Source organism: Pleuronectes platessa, chromosome 15 (assembly GCF_947347685.1).
Source record: "Pleuronectes platessa chromosome 15, fPlePla1.1, whole genome shotgun sequence".
Classification (NCBI taxonomy): domain Eukaryota; kingdom Metazoa; phylum Chordata; class Actinopteri; order Pleuronectiformes; family Pleuronectidae; genus Pleuronectes; species Pleuronectes platessa.
In genome coordinates, this window is record NC_070640.1 from 15445804 (window position 1) to 15463027 (window position 17224).

The 17224-nt window shown below is 43.3% G+C and overlaps 1 protein-coding gene across 8 annotated transcripts in view; it reads right to left on the reverse strand.

Annotated features, from left to right (window-relative positions):
* Window positions 1-17224, reverse strand: part of msi2b (musashi RNA-binding protein 2b) — a 255566-nt gene that overhangs the window by 6743 nt on the left and 231599 nt on the right. For 6 of the 8 annotated variants that reach the window (XM_053442300.1, XM_053442304.1, XM_053442302.1 and 3 more), the window contains 3 exons: window positions 7961-8140; window positions 3927-4081; window positions 546-616 (listed from right to left, as the gene is read on the reverse strand). In XM_053442300.1, coding sequence (XP_053298275.1) covers window positions 575-616; window positions 3927-4081; window positions 7961-8140 — 377 coding nt within the window. In that variant the 3' untranslated portion in view covers window positions 546-574. The remainder of the gene's footprint in view (window positions 1-545; window positions 617-3926; window positions 4082-7960; window positions 8141-17224) is intronic. The other 2 variants (XM_053442301.1, XM_053442305.1) reach the window with 2 other exon arrangements.

The following is a 17224-nucleotide window of genomic DNA, read 5'->3' on the forward strand; positions in this document are numbered from 1 at the left end:
TAGATGCTATAAAAACTGAATTAAAAATGTGATTGACAGCTAAGACTGGCTCGTGATTGGTCGAGCAAATGTATCTGCTGAACTTTGTTACCGAGTCGTTACTGGTCAGATTCTTTCTCCAAGTACGCACGCTGGGGGCGTTCATATCCCAGATATTTGGGCTAGACAGTGGAGAATGTCGTCCATCTTTACAGTCTATGGCGTTTGCGATGTAAACATTTCCGAATGTTAACAAGAAATGAGAATTAAACACTGCAGAGTTGGTCGTACGCATGTGAGTGTGACAAACTTCAACAAAGAGCCTCCTAAGATTTAAATTTGAGCGATCAATGATCCTTTCTGCTTTCTTTTTATTTCCTCTTGTGTTGAGGGAAACAAACAGATCGGAGGCCTCTTGATTTGTGAAGAGATAAACCGTCAGTCACCCTCCCACTTTACCACCAGCTCTGTCGTTCTGAGGGAGGCGAGTAAACAATGAATAATGGGATGAACACACATTAGAGAGGGAAAGAGGAGAGAAATGCACAGTAAATAAAATGCAATACCTCTGATGAGATGGCAACCGGCCACCTGTTCAATGGTATCCATTTGTAAAAGCTGTTGCAATCAACGGGCCCTAAAAGTGTACAGTTAGTGCTTTTGTCAGTATGCATTTCAAGGAGAGAAAAGTGAGTATCACATCAACTTTGATTTACGTTTTACAGCTGGCAACTTTTAGATTCAGCTGGATCATGTTGAGCAACAGAGCACGAGAGCAGTTTCATCTCTATATAAACGTATTATTACACAGGTTCGGGGGAAAGAGCGCCCGCAGCGATACACACACACACTTCTATTCATGACAATGTAGTTCTCAGGTTACAAAATCCTCAGTGGGAAAATAGTTAAAAGAAGGAATATGTGAAGGAGGAGATAACATTACACGCAATCCCCATTCATGAAAGTGACTGAAGCGTGCAGGATCATAAAGCCCTCTAACACTGATGGCTCTGCAGAAACTCTTAAATTCACACACATCAGTAGAAAGAGACTTCAACTGCCTCCATCTCCTCACTCTTCTAGCTGCTCTACAATCGTCTTGTATAAGTAGCTCATCAGATGTTGCCTACAGGGATTAACGGGAGCATGAGGTCGAGGGACAGATCACGTGAGGTCGTGGCATTTGAGGATGTTCACGTGTTTTCACTTCAGCAGCTTCCTCGGTGGAGTAATGAATCAGAAGGCGCATTTTAGGTCTGAATCATTTTCTGTTTTAATTTTCTGAACCGAGAGAGCATCTCGCCAAGGGCCAGGAGGTCAGAGGACTCGCCGCGTCGGCCTCTCTGCTCAGCTGCCCTCCGAAGGGGCGCAGGCACATTTTAAATTCGGGGAGAGAATCTCAAAAGATGTCCTCGGGTATGAGGGCTAATTTCATTATATGTCGTTTCATTAATTAGATTTAAGGTAAAAGGGCCTTTTTGAAATGTGCAGCATTAAAAGACTTGTTCCTACATTTTCCAAATCAGCAGTAAACCGAGGTTAGAAGCTGTTGCAACAAATCGCCTCATTTCCATCTGTAAACTATCTGCTGCTAAATCTGCTTTGAAAATGAGCCTGGCTGCTCTTTCATAACAAATATTTTGCTTCCTACACTGAGACCAACAGATTATGGCAGATAGCCAGTGGACCTAAAACAATTAATGAGGGAGGCTTTGCTTGAGAAGCAAAAGAAACCAATAAAATGTATTTTTTCTGTTAAGCTGCTGGTTTGTGTGTTTGTCATAAATCAATTACATATACTTTCTAGATTTAAGGTGAGCTATGTCGCCTTCTCATGCGCTTCTTTAGCTCCCAGTGACATTATCACACGTTCATTTCATCCTGGCTAAACTGTTACAATTTCTCCCACTGAATCCCTGTGCTGTGAAAAAATCGGATATATCTCCCTAAAAAAAGAAGCACAAAACTTTGTGGCGCAGCTTCGATGACAGATGCAAATTTACATAAAAGCACAACAAAAGCCATTCAACACAATAAACATGACAAATCAACTTAGAGAATTCAACATGTACGTTATTTGCAATTCTAATTCAAGCAAGTGAAGTGGACGCTTTCAGTGCTTCCTTCCTAACATGCCTCGAGAAACCTCCCTGTGAATCAAAGAGCCTGGCCCTGCTGCAGCTGTCCAGGAGCCACGGACTTCAATTGTAAATTAATTATGCAGCACGAGCTAACTAAGAAAAATGGTTTGATTAAGTCTTACTTTGGGGAGTGTGAGCCTTGTCCCTCCCTTCATTAATAATACAAGGTTCTAAACATGTTTGAATGTGTGGATCACTGGCTAAGGCAGGCTTATTTATTGGACTGTATCGAGATGCTATGGTTTGAATATCTTGGTCCTACGGGATGAAGTCGGTTCGTAGACACCTCACATAGATATAAGAGAAATAGAACAGATCCTGATGCAGATCCGTTACCGATAGATTAGAAACATTTTAAATGGACGGGTACACTGTATCAACTTTGGAAAACAATGGTGTCACTGAGATGAGATGGAGAAGGGGCCTCGAGCCTTCTTTACCAAATCCTATGTTGGGAAATGCTTTCTGGGAAAGTTATACGGGGGGCCGCCATATTTAATTCTGAAGCTTCATTAGCTGTGTCCCAATTCAAGGGCCTCCTCCTTTTGACGACACATGAAGGATTGTGGCCACAAAGAACGCAAAGAGCGAACCAAATCTGATAGTCTGGTCTAGAGGATTTTCATGATCTTACTGTTATCTTATAGCAACAGAACTGGAGTTGCACATCATAAGAGCTTTCGTTTTTTTTAATGTGCACCATTTGCTGTTCCATTGAGCTGAAGCGGGATACTTGAGCATCAGCTGTTGTCAGCAGCTTTAACGCTTTGAAAAGACGTTTGTCACCGAAGCGCAATGAATCCTGGAATAGGTTGGAACGAGCTCCTCAGAGAGGGAAGGACGCGTCAGTCCGCTGCATCCCGAGGAGACGTTGAAATGAGACAGTGTACTCATGCCGCTGCGACTCAATCGGTCTTCACATGCAGCCTCCGAAGGATGCAGCCCCTGAATTGAGACGCAGCTGTTATCTAAGTGGTAGAAAGTGGGTAAACGTCCTCCTCAGAATCACTGTTATCAGCTCAGATGTTTTTACTGGCTTTAGGATGATCTCCCTTAAACACTGTGGTTTACAGTCACAGATGTGCCCGCGTCTTTGTCAGGAACAAGAGGAGGGATTCTGAACAGGTTGCTGCTCATCCAAGAGAAGCCAGACATCTGCAGACTGAGGACACTTCTGTCCTACCGTCTCCTCCGCCAGCCCAGCCAGTCTTACACATGAGTTGACATGGCAACCGGCAGCTAGCTGATCAGCAGGAGTTAAAGTGCAGCAGCGCCCGGCTGAGCGACTGAACCCGAGCAAGGACAGTGGAAGAGACGGAACCTGCTTATACGCTTTGTCCTGGTGACAGATCAAACTCAAACGCTGGGACAGCTGGGGTTTCTATAAATAACCAAAATTTGTTCTGGGAAGGTGACCCGGGGTCTGAAGTGAGGTCATACGTGCAACTGCTGAGGGGAATAAAGATTTGCATTTGACATAGATAACTTTGGGAGCCAGGCCTGGGTTTACTCTGGTGTACAAAATGCTTTCAGGACCTCCAGTGACAGTCAGAAAAAAGAACCACACTGAAGCTTTGATAAATGGTTGCTTTGGATTTAGGATGTTTGGTAGGAAGCAGCTGGCGGTTATATTAATAAATTCAGCGGCAGAAGAATTAGTGATCTCTTCCCTTTATGATAAATATCTAGTTTACAGAATCACAGGGAGGGTGCATTGGCTTAGTGTCTAATTTTAGTGCTGGTATTCTGAAACAGAGACGGCAACTGGTGTCAAAGGTGCAGTCAGTTGAACGTCAGAGTACTCACTGTGATGCTGGGGCCAAACCCAGAGCCGGGCTGAGGGCTAGCAGCACTGATGTAGTTGCCCACAGCTGAGTCCTGGCTGCCAGGTCCGTACAGGTCGGCCACGGGCCCTGGGCTGTTAGCACCAGGAAAACCTCCGGGCCTGGACGGGTTGGCGCCTGCATACAAACACAACAGGGAGCGGAGCAGCTCAGAAACACACAACAACCATCAGCACAGTTCTTATGACTCAAATTGACTTGTTGTTAAATCAAAAGAACACATCACTGGATTCATGTTTGGTGTCCAAGGACTTAAAGTTTGAATTGTCAGGGGTTAAAGTTACAAATTCAATTTCCTTTAGATTGGTGCAAGTTGAAGTTTGAACAAACAAAGCTAAGGGTGAATCCAGGATGATATTCTGCATATACTCTACATGCTGTGTGTTTTATGCAGAGGAGTAACATTCACTTTGTCTAAGCATGCACAACACAAAACAAGCACGTTGCTAGAAATACTCTAACCATGCTAAGAATCTAGTAAGGTTGCACTGAAATGTTGCCATGCATAATGTGAAGGAGTTCTTGTAAAACAACACTGTCCGTTTAATAAGGAGCAACTTATTACTGAGTTTGGATTTCACTTGAGCATTTTGAACCCAGACATCTGAATCACGTCACGCTACTTTCTACTTTCTATACGAACTGATTCAGAGACACCAGTCGGGAGCTTTCTAAATATTCCCGACACTTCCAGCCGTGCATTTCAACTCGTTCAGTCGGCTGAAGTAACGTTGACATAAAGCAAAAGAGGTGACTGAGACGAGAGGAGGAGGAGGCATCAGGGCGGAGATAAAAAGAAAGCCCGACCCGAGTTCATCCGCAGCCCCAAACTCAGGAGGGGATAAAAAAGAAATACTGTACATGACTTCCCACCTTTGCCCTGTGAGTAAGAGAAACTCTGACTAATAAAATGCCTTTTGAAAAATCCAGATGCCTACTAAAGGCCAATAACGCCGGCAATACGGGAAGAAAAAAACTGTCGGGGAGAAAGAAAAATGCAATGATCTCTTAACAGCAATCTCCTCCGCTGTCAGCATCGCATAACCCCCCATTTCACCCTTATTCACAGACGGACTGTAAGAAAAAAACTGTACAGCTGCATTAAAAAGAAAAATGTTGCCTTCCACAGAGAAAGCTCGATCTTGTGCGTGTATGTGCTCATGAACCCTGTGATGCCTGAGAGGAAGACTGTGTAGGACGAGATACAGAGACACAGTCGAAACAGAGCGTCCACGAGTGTGGATGCCGGTGCACAGGCAGTAAACAAAGTGTATCACCGTAAACACGTTTAACATGTGACTGCTCAATTTATCGAGGCAGTATGACACAGGGTAAGTCTAGCAGAGGCTCCTGTAAAGACATACTGTAGATATAAACCCACGTGTAGCACTTGAGTAAACAGAAGTCCTCTCACTAAACACACATCTGGAGGAGGTGACACTGCTGTTCAACTGTGAGGACTTTAAACAGTGAGCAGCTACCTCTCTTATCTCTCCTGCACAGACCCCAGTCGGCTGGACTATCATATAATTAAGGATCTTTGTAGTTGAAATGGGAATCCTTGCATCCTGTGACTGGTGATTTTTATTAACAGGTGGCTAAACTGGGAAACTGCTTTTTTACATTTTGGTTTTTGGGGCTGCACTGGTTTGCATTGAGGAGAAGTTCAGAAGGTTCGATGGTTGTTCAGTTCAGAGTTGGATCCACCCATCCATCTTTCTACCTACCTATACTTCTACCTATCCACCTATCCATCTATCTGCCTACCTCTGTATCCATCTGTCCATCCATCTAACCAACAATCCTCCTACCTACCTATTGGACCATCTGTCTACCTATCTACCCATCCACCTTTATAGATAGATATCTATCCATCCATCCATCCTTTCATGTGTGTATTAACGTATTGACACAGAGATGTTGTGCGGTACATTGCCCGACTCCGTGTTTCTCCCTGTTGATCCACTGTTCACAAAGCATCTGTTCAATGAGATTCATCAAACTGCACTCGGACACTATCCTATTCATCCTGTCCTGTCAAACTAGTCACTTACTTACAATAAAAATAATAAATATGCAAATCTGTGATGATTGTTTTATTTAGTTTTTTTTGATGAGCACATTGATTTTTTTAAAAAATATATTCAATGATGTGCGGCTTTGCTCAAAGCTGTAGATCTCACGGTAAATAAGAAATGTCTTAAATGTGGTAACAGAATCAGTAATAGTGAATGGATGTTGGACATATAATTGCCCCCCCTGTGTAAATAGTGGCCCACTGCTTTACGGCCCCTGTTTAAAAAAATCCTAGATCCACAACTGCAATTGCAGTTGAGTCTGGCCTCAGATATAAAGTGTAGTCGACTAACAACAAGAACAAAATCAGACTGTGTGGACTCACTCAGGATTTCAACGTGTCCTCTCAGGCGAGACAAGCCTGTGCTCTACCAAATGCAACTCAAAACAAAAAAGCAGCCATGCGTCACCTGAGCGACTTACTCTTTATCATAAAACAAATAAAATTACAGAACAATCATAGGCAGTGTGCTGCTGATAAAAACATACAGGGCTGATCTGAATCGTGTCACAGAATCATTTCGACTCTAATGTCAGCTATAATGTGTTAAAAATCACCACGCTACACACCAAGTCTCAAAATCAACAGAGACAATGGCGTTTTGTGTGTGTGTGTGTATTTACTGTGATGTCATTTTGTGATTCCTTCCCCCCCTGCCATGCAGCTGTGTATGAAATAAAAACCTTCACACTCCACTTAACAGATCTACAGGAAGCAAAGAGCATCATGAAGTGCTTTGTGTTTGTCGTGCTACCACACTTACACAACCGTTACAGCAAAGATAATAAAGCAGCGGGCCTGCTCCAGACCGGCAGAAGATCAGCTGTATGTGTGTGTTATTTATATAGTCTGCCTTTGTGTTCTTCTGCTGTTTGCTGCGCTTAAGAGAGTCTGGGGGCAATTCCAACATTTCCCTGGTGCCGCTGGCAGAACACTTTAACCGAGGGAGAATTGGCCCCACACTTACCCTCTTATTATTTGTCCAAATTTTGTTTTATAATGTGCCATCATTGTGAAGTATAGATGGAGGCTGTGGTAGGATTCATGCCCGGCAGGTCCACACGAGTCTCACACCAGAACCTCACTGCTCTCATCTTAAAAAGAACTAGTGGTACTTCATGTCAGCACTAATGTGATCATGTAAGTGTAACAAAAAAAAGTAGTATGTTAAAAATCAGGAGAGTACTTTCAGCTCTGTAAGATAAATAGCATGAATTTACAATTGTTTTAATGCACTACATACTGTTAAGTTATCAAAATGCCAGCGTGTAGCATATTTTCCTTGTCGGTGGAATCTCAACCTTGGCTCTTGAAAAGCTGTGATTACATAAGGAACATCAGAAAAAGCACAGGAGATGAAGATGTGCTTGTGTTGTAGAGTAATGGCTGTGATGTGCAACAAAAAATAAAGAGATGTCTGCTAAGTGTTGAACATTGTGCAGCATTTCTACTCATTTCACACTCTAATAGCGCCTGCAATCATTTCTACACTTAAAATGCTTTGAGCTCTCACTTCACTCACTCACACGTACTCGCTGCTCAAACATCCACATGAACCTGAGCTCTGACAGCGAGGCCACTGTAAACTCCAGTATCATCAGTGGTTATTTTGTTCACATGCAAATGAAGGTTTACATTCTGTATTGTGTGTGTCTGTCCCCTATGTGCAAGCAGGGGCTGAAAAGTAACTTCACAAAGAAACAGAAGGTTCTACTTAAAAACAAAATTGAAAGAAGGAGGAGAAACATGCAATTCTATTTAAGACGGTTTCATAAGTTGTTTTTTTTTTCAAGGAGGGGGGGGGGGTTGTGTGTTTTCCTTAACAAAAGAATAAAAAAAGATTTCTGCATGGAATAATGTCATGAATCAAACTGAAAGAAACTCCAAAACGTGGATGAGATAGATGCGCATATACAAACCTGGGTTCTTAAACTGATCCGGGCTGTGTAGGTGCTGGAGGGGGGAGTTGCAGGCGGAGGTGGCATGCTCACTGTGCAGCATCTGAGCCGCTTGGGGCCCCAGGGAGCCATAGTCAGCAAAGGAGCAGGGCCCCCCCCTCTGGTCACTGGGCGTAGAGTAAAACCCATAATCGGGGAGGCCTGGGAGATACAGTATAGGGTGGGGAGGGGGGGAGGGGGGAGGGATGGTACTCCATCATTGTGGAAATCAAACTTTTTTTCATCGTCAAAAACTCAACGTCCAGATTGTTCAGCCCACTTCTGCCAAAGTGTCAAAGTTACATCCTCAGTGTTTTGTCTGCTTTAATTGGCCCTCCCTCCCCAGCAGCTCCGGCCATGTGGCCAGCCCCCCCCCCCCCCCGGCATGTGGTCTGTGTTTGAACGCTCAGCTGTGTGGTATACACTAGCCCTACCATTATTGATACACATTATCTCTCCCTGAAGGCCCACATTCAAAACCTACTCAGAAGAAGACAGTTAAATATACAGAAATATCAAATAAACAGTGCGGCCACAGCTTTCACCCCCCCGTGTTTTCTTATCATCATTAAGTCAAGACTAAATCATCATTGAAACACAGGTTAATACATCTGTCATTTTGAACCTTTAACTCACAAATATCTAAATTAAGTTTTTGTCTTTTAAATAAAAAAGAAACACAAGCAAACCAATTCATAATTCATTTCAAGTCTTTTTTGGCTAAAGGAGAAAGACGAGCTGTTTGTTTTTAAGTGACCGGGATACGGACACATTCATGTTTATTGATGACGAGCATTCTGGAATCTGAGCACGTCTCCGACTGGCATCTTCGGAAAATCTCCCTTTGACACAGATGGTGGATTATCAACAGTTTAGAAAATGTCACTCAGCATAAGTTGTGCTGACATTTATTGCTTGTCCTTTTAATCTGTGACAAGCTGCTCATATAAAGAGTGCAATTAAAGGAAACGGCTCCTTCTCACACCTCTTTGATAACAGCGTTAATCTGCGCAGGAGGGACTGAGATTGGTGACACCGACTTTTCCACGCTGGGTTTCCCCTGCTGTGTGTTTGTGTGCGTGTGTGTGTTTTTTTGGGGTCCTGGAGCGAATAGCCATTCAAAGCCACTTCACCTCTACCCATTCTGAGTGAGACAGTCCACTTCTGCCAAATGGAATGTAAGCACCAGCCATGTTTCTCCCCGCCAATGCTTTTTAGCACTCTGATCTCACCACTTGTGGGCTGTCTGCCCACTCATCAAATTATAGGCTCCAAATATGGCAGGCTTCCCACGTACGTCACATAATGCCTGACACATTGAACAAAGCTCAAGAAGCAATCATTCCATTTACTTCACTTAGACAAATGTCACCGAAAATCGATTGGCCTTGCTAATGAGGAAAACTGGATCAATGGAATAATTATAATGGTGGGAAAACATTTGACAATAGCACAAACCATGTAACTGGGAATTCACAAGGAAGCCCCTCGAAATAAATCACAAATTTAGAACGATGTAAAAAGTGACAGGCGTTTCTGTCTATTGGAGTGATTCAACATATTTCACTTTCATACAATATAAAACTGTGACATAAAAACAATGTAATCATTGTTATCTTGACAGACGGGTAGTTTTAAAGGGGGTCTGATTTGCATGCTGCAGACTGATGTCAATTATCGTTACTATAATTATTAACTGGACTAACCCCACCGAATGAAATGTGAGTATTATATGGGTTCAATCCAAATAGTGTCAGCAGCTGATAACAATAGTGGGTGCAGCTTTGAAATTGGGGACAGAGACAATATTTCCATTTGAGATCAATTGTTAACAAGGGAACCGCATTAAACTGAGCAGATGCTGTGTTGTAAAACACATTAGAACTTTTAAAGGGGCCTCTCTGCTCGGCTGGAACCGGCGACTTTAATGCCCTAACTTTACGACGTGACTGACCGGCCCACGACATGGAGAGCGCAGAGAATGTAAACATGGGAAAGCTGACGACAAACTTTCTTCAAAGCGAGACAGTCACTACTCAGAACAACTCTATTGTGAATGGAAAGGAAGAAGCAAAAAAGCAATAGAAAAAAATTGAAAACAACCAAAAATGGAGCTGTTCAGTTTGGAATCCCATGTAAAATACCCCCCCCCCCCCCATTAATATTAAAACAAGCTCACTACAGTTTGTGTGGTTTTTTGTTGCACAACAGTGAAGCTAAACTTCTGACGGCTGAAATGTCACAGAAACCTGATTCCAAAATAAGTCAGTAGCAACAAGGTTAAAATTGGGCTGAATCTGCCTGACTTTTGAATTGACCCTTCAAATCTCCCACACAGAGGACAGTGCAAGGTGTTGGGTGAGCTGTGACATATGCTGTAAAATACCAGCTGCACACGAGGCACCATGAGGATTTTTTCCTTCTGAGGTGACGTCAAGAGATGTACCGAGAATTTACGTAAAGTTTGGCCAGATACTGACATTTGAGAAATATTTGGACTCTGCGTGCTGTCTCATCGTCTGCAGCTGGGGCCGGCTGAAAAGTGGCCGAGTTCAGACGGAGGCAGCTGGACAGGAGTGTGATGCACACACATATTCTCAAAGCCATATATTTTCATCAGCGGCTATCTGATCTGTTACACAGGATGAGACTGGGCAGAGTGGGCCCACAGCTGCATTAGTATCACCGATCATATCAGTGCGCCTCAGACCGTCCCACTATTAATATTCACACAATCTATCCAGAACAATGGGCCTTTCTTGGACTCCTTTTTTCCACTGGGCACTAATTGGATGTAATTACTCATCTACAAAACAAATGAGCGTGGTGAGGTTGCCTTGGAGACTAGATCAGGGGACCCAGCAGTGCGAATCGTTCGCAGGGCTTCATTTATACTGATAATTATCTCCCCTACCCCCATCCTCTCCCCCCCGCCTGCCCTCGGTGACCAGGCCCGGCTGCGAGGCGATGGAGAGGGGAGTGTCTTGCAATCATCTGTTACTGACATCATCGGGGTGGCTCTCTTTAAGTGGATAAATGCCCCGCGCTCGTTCCCACTTTGCCAGGTGACTGCCTTTAAGGAGGAACCACAAACCTTGAAAGCACCGCCGCTCTTTTTCCACACTGGTTGGAAAATAAAACTAATCACGCTGATGATAAAATACAGCGTCACGCTCTCTGGCCGGATGCGACTTTGGCGTGTGAGGAATATTTTCACAAGTTTGCCAGTGATGTGCACCAAGTTTGTGATTATTCCTAGTTATATTCACATAAACGCGTTTGAGGGCACAATCATTGAGCCAAATGTTAAAACAGTAAGCACAAGCATTAAAACCTCAAATGGATTGAGAGGGCTCTTAACACCTATATTTGTCTCTTTTTAGGCTGATAAACTAGTAATGTCTGCAAAAAAAAATATTGAAACTGCCCTTTATTTTGAAATCTGATCTTTCAATCTACGAGTGGACTCTGATATACATGAAGATGCTTGTTGTTTTAAAGACATACAGGGATTCCTGGGAATTTGGGAATATAGAAATCTGCTATCAGTCATTAAAGTCATTTTCATTTCTGCGTATAGTGATTTTTCATGCGCTCGTTCCCCCGTTCCCTCGTGGCGCCAGCGAGATTCCTCGGTGGCCATCAAACCACATCACTCTACAGAAGATGTCAATAAACCTGACATGCTGCCTCCCAAATTAGCTTTGAATTTTAGAGCCACCATAATTAGCTTTTCTATTTTCACCAATGTCATTTAAAAAAAGCGTGAAAGAAACTAACAGCTCTTTTGCGGTCTAGTCTTGCTTTCACTTTCCATTTGAAATAATCTTTTCTGAATGAATGGCTGAGTAATTAACAGCACTAGACACCCTTTTCAGAGAGCGCAGACATTTCATAAATAATACATATTTAATGTCTTGTCATTTTGTGTTCAGAGAAGCTTGGCTAATGAATTTTAACAGATGATTTCTTCTTGCATTTACTCACCCATACTCAGACCTATGTTTTTTTTTTTTTCTTTTCTACTTTTCATTTTTCCCTTTTCTTGCTTTTTCCTTTCCAGTGATGGACAATCTCAACAACGCTACAGATTTATATTTACCTTCAAACCTCAGCTGGGAAGTGACTGTGGACATTTTTAAAGAGGAAGAGGAAATTCTGAGCACTGAATCCCGGGTAAAACAACGTGCAACAGTGTAGTAGATCGGAGCCCACTAATTCGCTGCAGGGAAGCCCACACAGGCCACACTAAATGATTTTAATGCAGATTTTAACCTGTGTGGGATCTGGTGTGGCCGGGACAGAGAAAGGGCACGCAGTTATCGACCGTCAGCACAGATTATCCTATCGTGAGTAGGCTCCGAGCTGACAGCGCTGCCCTTTTGGCTGAACACATTTTTTTCCCCAGACAAGTCTGGTCAGGGTTGTGTGAAATGCATCTAATGGTCATTTAGATACAGAGAGTAGAGGAATTATCTTTCACAGCAATGTCTCCTAAGATACTGTTATCTTAATGATGGTCAAAATATCCCTGCATCTTACTCAATTTAATTTATATGTTATAAAAATAGTATCATATGTATTCAAGTAAGTCTGCAATTTGCAATCTGAATGTTTTCACAAATGAAAGGAAATAATGTCTCTTCTTAATAAATGTATAATGCAACTGAAACTAAATCCTGTGCTGATCAGAGATTATACAACACATTTAATATTTCATAACTAAATTTACAAGACGACAAATATACCTCACTCCAGTGAAGCCGTCACTAAGTTTTCCTTGCAGAGTGTGTTATGTATGCAGCCCCTGGAGGGCAGAGTGGTGATGTCCCTGAAGGCCTGTTCCTGTAACCTTAGAGCATCTGCTACCCACAGCTGTGAGAGCCAACACTTTCCTAGTGGAGGCACAAAGGGACTCTTTGCCCTCCCCGATGTGTCACATCTTTCCCTGGGCCTTAGACAAAAAAAACAAAAAACAAGCAGGATGGGCTTGGCATGTCTGCTCATGTTATTTTGCACCGAATACATGTAGAGCGCTTCTGGCCTCAGAGCTGAGCTTTGCAGATTAGCATCTGGGACAAATGGACCTGAGCTCGCAAAGAGCCAGAATGATTAAGCTCAGTGCAAGCAGCCAATCCGGCTCTCCTCTCGGGCACTGCTGAAGATCACAGAGCTTGTTGGGAGGGAATTGATAATGATCTTAATTTGGAAATGTCTGCCACGTGCGCTCCCATCTTTTCATTGGTGAAGAAAAACAAAAAATAGGTAGGGGAAGAAGATGAGTAAAAGAGAGGATGAAACAAAGAAGAACGACTAACTGAGGGTTAGTGGAGGCCAGCAAGAGTCCCAATAAAACTGGACCGGGACACGTCTGCAATTTACACTCCAATTTCAGCACACCACTGACCACAGCCAACTCTATTTCAGCTTCGAACACCTGAGTCATGTCGGGCATACTGTACACCGCCATCTTCCAGACCTCTAGAAGCAAGCTGTGTGCACATTGCAGGTAAAGTCGAGATCTGAGACTGACATTTGAGTTTGGCAGAAAGCTCAGAGGAGAACAGTCCTCCGGCGCAGACTGGGACCAGGACTGTCAGAACCATCTGCATCACCCGAGTATTTCTCTGTCCTCTGACGACGCTACTGCAAAGACGATTTCACATACGACCACTTTAAAACCAAAAAACAAAGAGCACTCTTTGAAAAAAAACGGGTAAATCATTGACCTTCTCTTGCTATTTCAGGAGATGGACATCCATTAAATGAGATTAGAATTTAAATGTCTACTGATAGCCTTCGGTTCACTAAATATCCAACCTGTGAGTCAGTTAACGCGGCAACTGTGAACAATTTGTGCAGGTTTATCCGTCATATCACCAGCAGAAGCTCAGCACAGTATTCTTGTCCAAAATGTAGCCCAGGTGCTGGTGCATGCATTAGTCATCTCCAAATTAGCAATTTCCTCCTTGCTGGCCTAACTATGCAGATGTTCAGACCCTCCATCTGATATTATGTGACTCCCCCCCCCCCCCCCCCCCTTTTCCGGCACTCCGTCATGGTTCAAATCAGGCTCAAAACTGCGATCCAGCTTCACTAAGCCAAGTGTGGGACAAATCCTCTCTACCTGCAGGTGACACTAAACTCCGTCCAGTAGTCGGATCCCTGTGATCGACTTCTAGCCTGGAGTTCTCAAATGTGCTTACCAACAGGCACAGAGAGGCTGTCGAGGTCCAACAGGCTTCTGGGTCAAAATACCTCGCCATCTTTAAATACACACTGAAGACCCATCGGCGATTCAGCTCTTACCAAAATAAAACGTGTCGCCTAGTCTGAAGGCCCTTTAAGATAGGATGTGATAGAAACACCGCTGGACTCTGAGATCCATTCTTTTCAATGTCAATCACCACACAAAGGACGTTTTTTTGTTGCGCAAATGTTGAATGTTGCGCTTTAACAACTGTGCCCTGTGACAAACACTCGAGCTTCCAATAGAAACCATGCTGCCAGGCAGACACAGTGGAACAATGGAGGAAAAGTTCATATTGTGTGTGTCTGAGTTTCCCAAGATGTTCAGTGAAAACAACTTTCTATGTGAAAGGGCCTTGACACAGTGTTTAGGTTTTCTTTAAAGGAAATTACAGTTAAAAGCTGGTTAAGGAACCAGTAGACAGCTAGAGAAGTTCAATCTTAAACAGAACAATGAGCTATAATAAGATCTTGTCTAGCAGCTCAAGTACATAATTAACACACATGTATATGCAGGTTATACACTTGCAGAGATGGTGCTGCAGGGGCTTCATCTTCAGTCGCTTTTACTGTTATGATACACAACTACTGCTGCATCTGTGGTGGGCTGTAGTTTGCCACAAGTGCCAGGCCACAGTGAGAAGACTAAAATACACCTTGTCAACAGCAGGGGCCTGTCACTGAGAGGGACGTCAGCCTGCTGTCAGCCTGTAGAGCACTGGGAGCAGGGTGAAAGAGACTTCTGTCAGGGAGGGAAACATCTTCCACACTCCCACAACTCTGTCATCTACACAATCCTGTTTCCGCTAAATAAAACCTCAATCCAAACTATGCATGGAACTCAAGTGTTTTTCATTTTTCAAATGAACCTCTCTGGTTTCCTCCCTGTTTCTCTCTTAAAGGGTCAAAGTAGACAAAGTGCACAGTATGTGGTGCTCTATGGGAACTGTAGGTGGAGTCAAAGCACAAAGAATCCACACTGACATCATAGACAAGCCTTTTTTCCCCCTTACAACGAAAACCCTCATCTGCACTAAAAGAAGAAAATGTAGCAAAAAATAAAACAACAAAATTAACCCACTAGACATTCTATCCCAGAGTTGATTTAGAGCCGAGGGTGGTGCAAATTAAATTTGTGAGATAAGCCTGAAATGCAGCAACGTCCCCAGATGATGCACAGGGAGGAAGGTCAAGCTTAAACAATCTATGTCCTCTGAGCTGTCTGTGTCCGTATAGAGAGGAGAGACCGCTGAACGTATTAATCCACCGAGCATCTTCTCAAACACCTTTTTATTCGTCCAACGGATTTGACTCTTTCCAAAAACCACAAATCACACAAGGACTGAACTGTTTATAGTTATAACAAGTTGTGATTGCAAATGTTTTAAATTACCTGGCTAAGAAATACCGTGACCTGAACAACTGAGAGTCTTCGAGGACATTTAATAAAAAGTTAACGAACCACAATAAAGGGATACAGCTGATTTAGGGAAATGCAGCAAAACTATATTCGCATTTTCCTGCTCCTGCAGCTTACAGCCGACACGTCTCTCTGACAGACGTTTTCCTCAAAGCAGCGTCATGGCTCTTTAAGTTCCCTAACACAGGCCCATGATGTCACTGTTTACCACTCCGGTCGCCTCCTCCCCCCTCCTCCCGTCACCCCCCGTTCATAATCATTTACTTGTCTCCATCCCTTTTGCAGCTGTCAGAATTAAACTGTTCATAATAGTTGCCATCATGTTTCCCTGCTCCCCTGGCTGCCGCTTACCACAAATCAGTCTTCCTTGCTTCTTCCTGATGTTTGCCGCAATTGTGGGACGATTATTTTGAAAATGCAAAAATAATAAAAATAAATATCAAATAGGCCGATGGAGAAGAAAAAGAGTCGGCGCATTGAAAAGAGCATCGGACTGGCTTCCAGTGTTCCCTCTGTCGATTTTAATTAAGTTGAAATGAGGATGGGTGGGTTAATTTATTCCTGTGCATATATGCAGGTGGGGCAGATGCACTAAAGCCACTTGACTGTGTGTCAGTGTGCATCTTCAGGTATCGCAGAACGTGGCGCTGAGCATCGTGTCTTCAGACTTAATTTCCGTGAACGACTGCACAGACCAGACAACATCTGAGTTACAATTAAAACAGATTTTCTCCACCGAGCATCTAATCGTACGTCTGATTAGGAAAAACACACTTCCCGAGGAGCCGGGAGCTGTGTGTTCATTCAGGGGAGCTGTTATTGACACCTATTGAATGATCTGCAGTTGTAAGCGGGTGAAAAGCAGGATGTCTAAATGAAGCCCACAAGTTAATCAATGCTGTGTTTAAGACAGACAGAAGCTTGCCTCCGGTTTTTGGTACAAAACTCTTGGCAGATACATTGGAATCGTTTAACATTAATGTTTGCTCATATAATCAACAGACTGAATTAGAATCTGCGTAGGAATGACACAACACACAATCACTGGAAAGACATCCACATAATCAGGATGATCTGACTCCAACATGATTGCAGTAAACCATCTCAACAGATGATAGCATGAAATGAATGGTAGAAAAGTAGAAAATGTGAACACTACTATCTGGCTGCTAATTACTGTTAGAAGAGACTGTCCACATTTGTGCCAAAACAAGAGCAACTTGACATTTTACCAAAACTATGTTAGTTTACCGTAAATGGAGATCATGATACCATGAGGCGTTTAATCAGGCTTAAAACCTGAATCCGTAAAAACCACGTGTGTGCATGTGATATGAGCACATAGAAAACCATCCTTGCAGATGAGCTTTTCTGCTTTCATCCACACAATTTTGGTCTTGACCCTCACGATGCTTGGAACAGCTCAACGCTCGCACCCTAAACTGGATTTTGAGGCTTTAGAGGCGGGCAGAACGTCTGATGTCTCCTTCCTAACGATTGGTCAGTACCGACCATGCGTTGATTCGCATAAACGATCTGTACCATGCTCCATGTCCAGGAAGTCAGGTTAGTGTTTA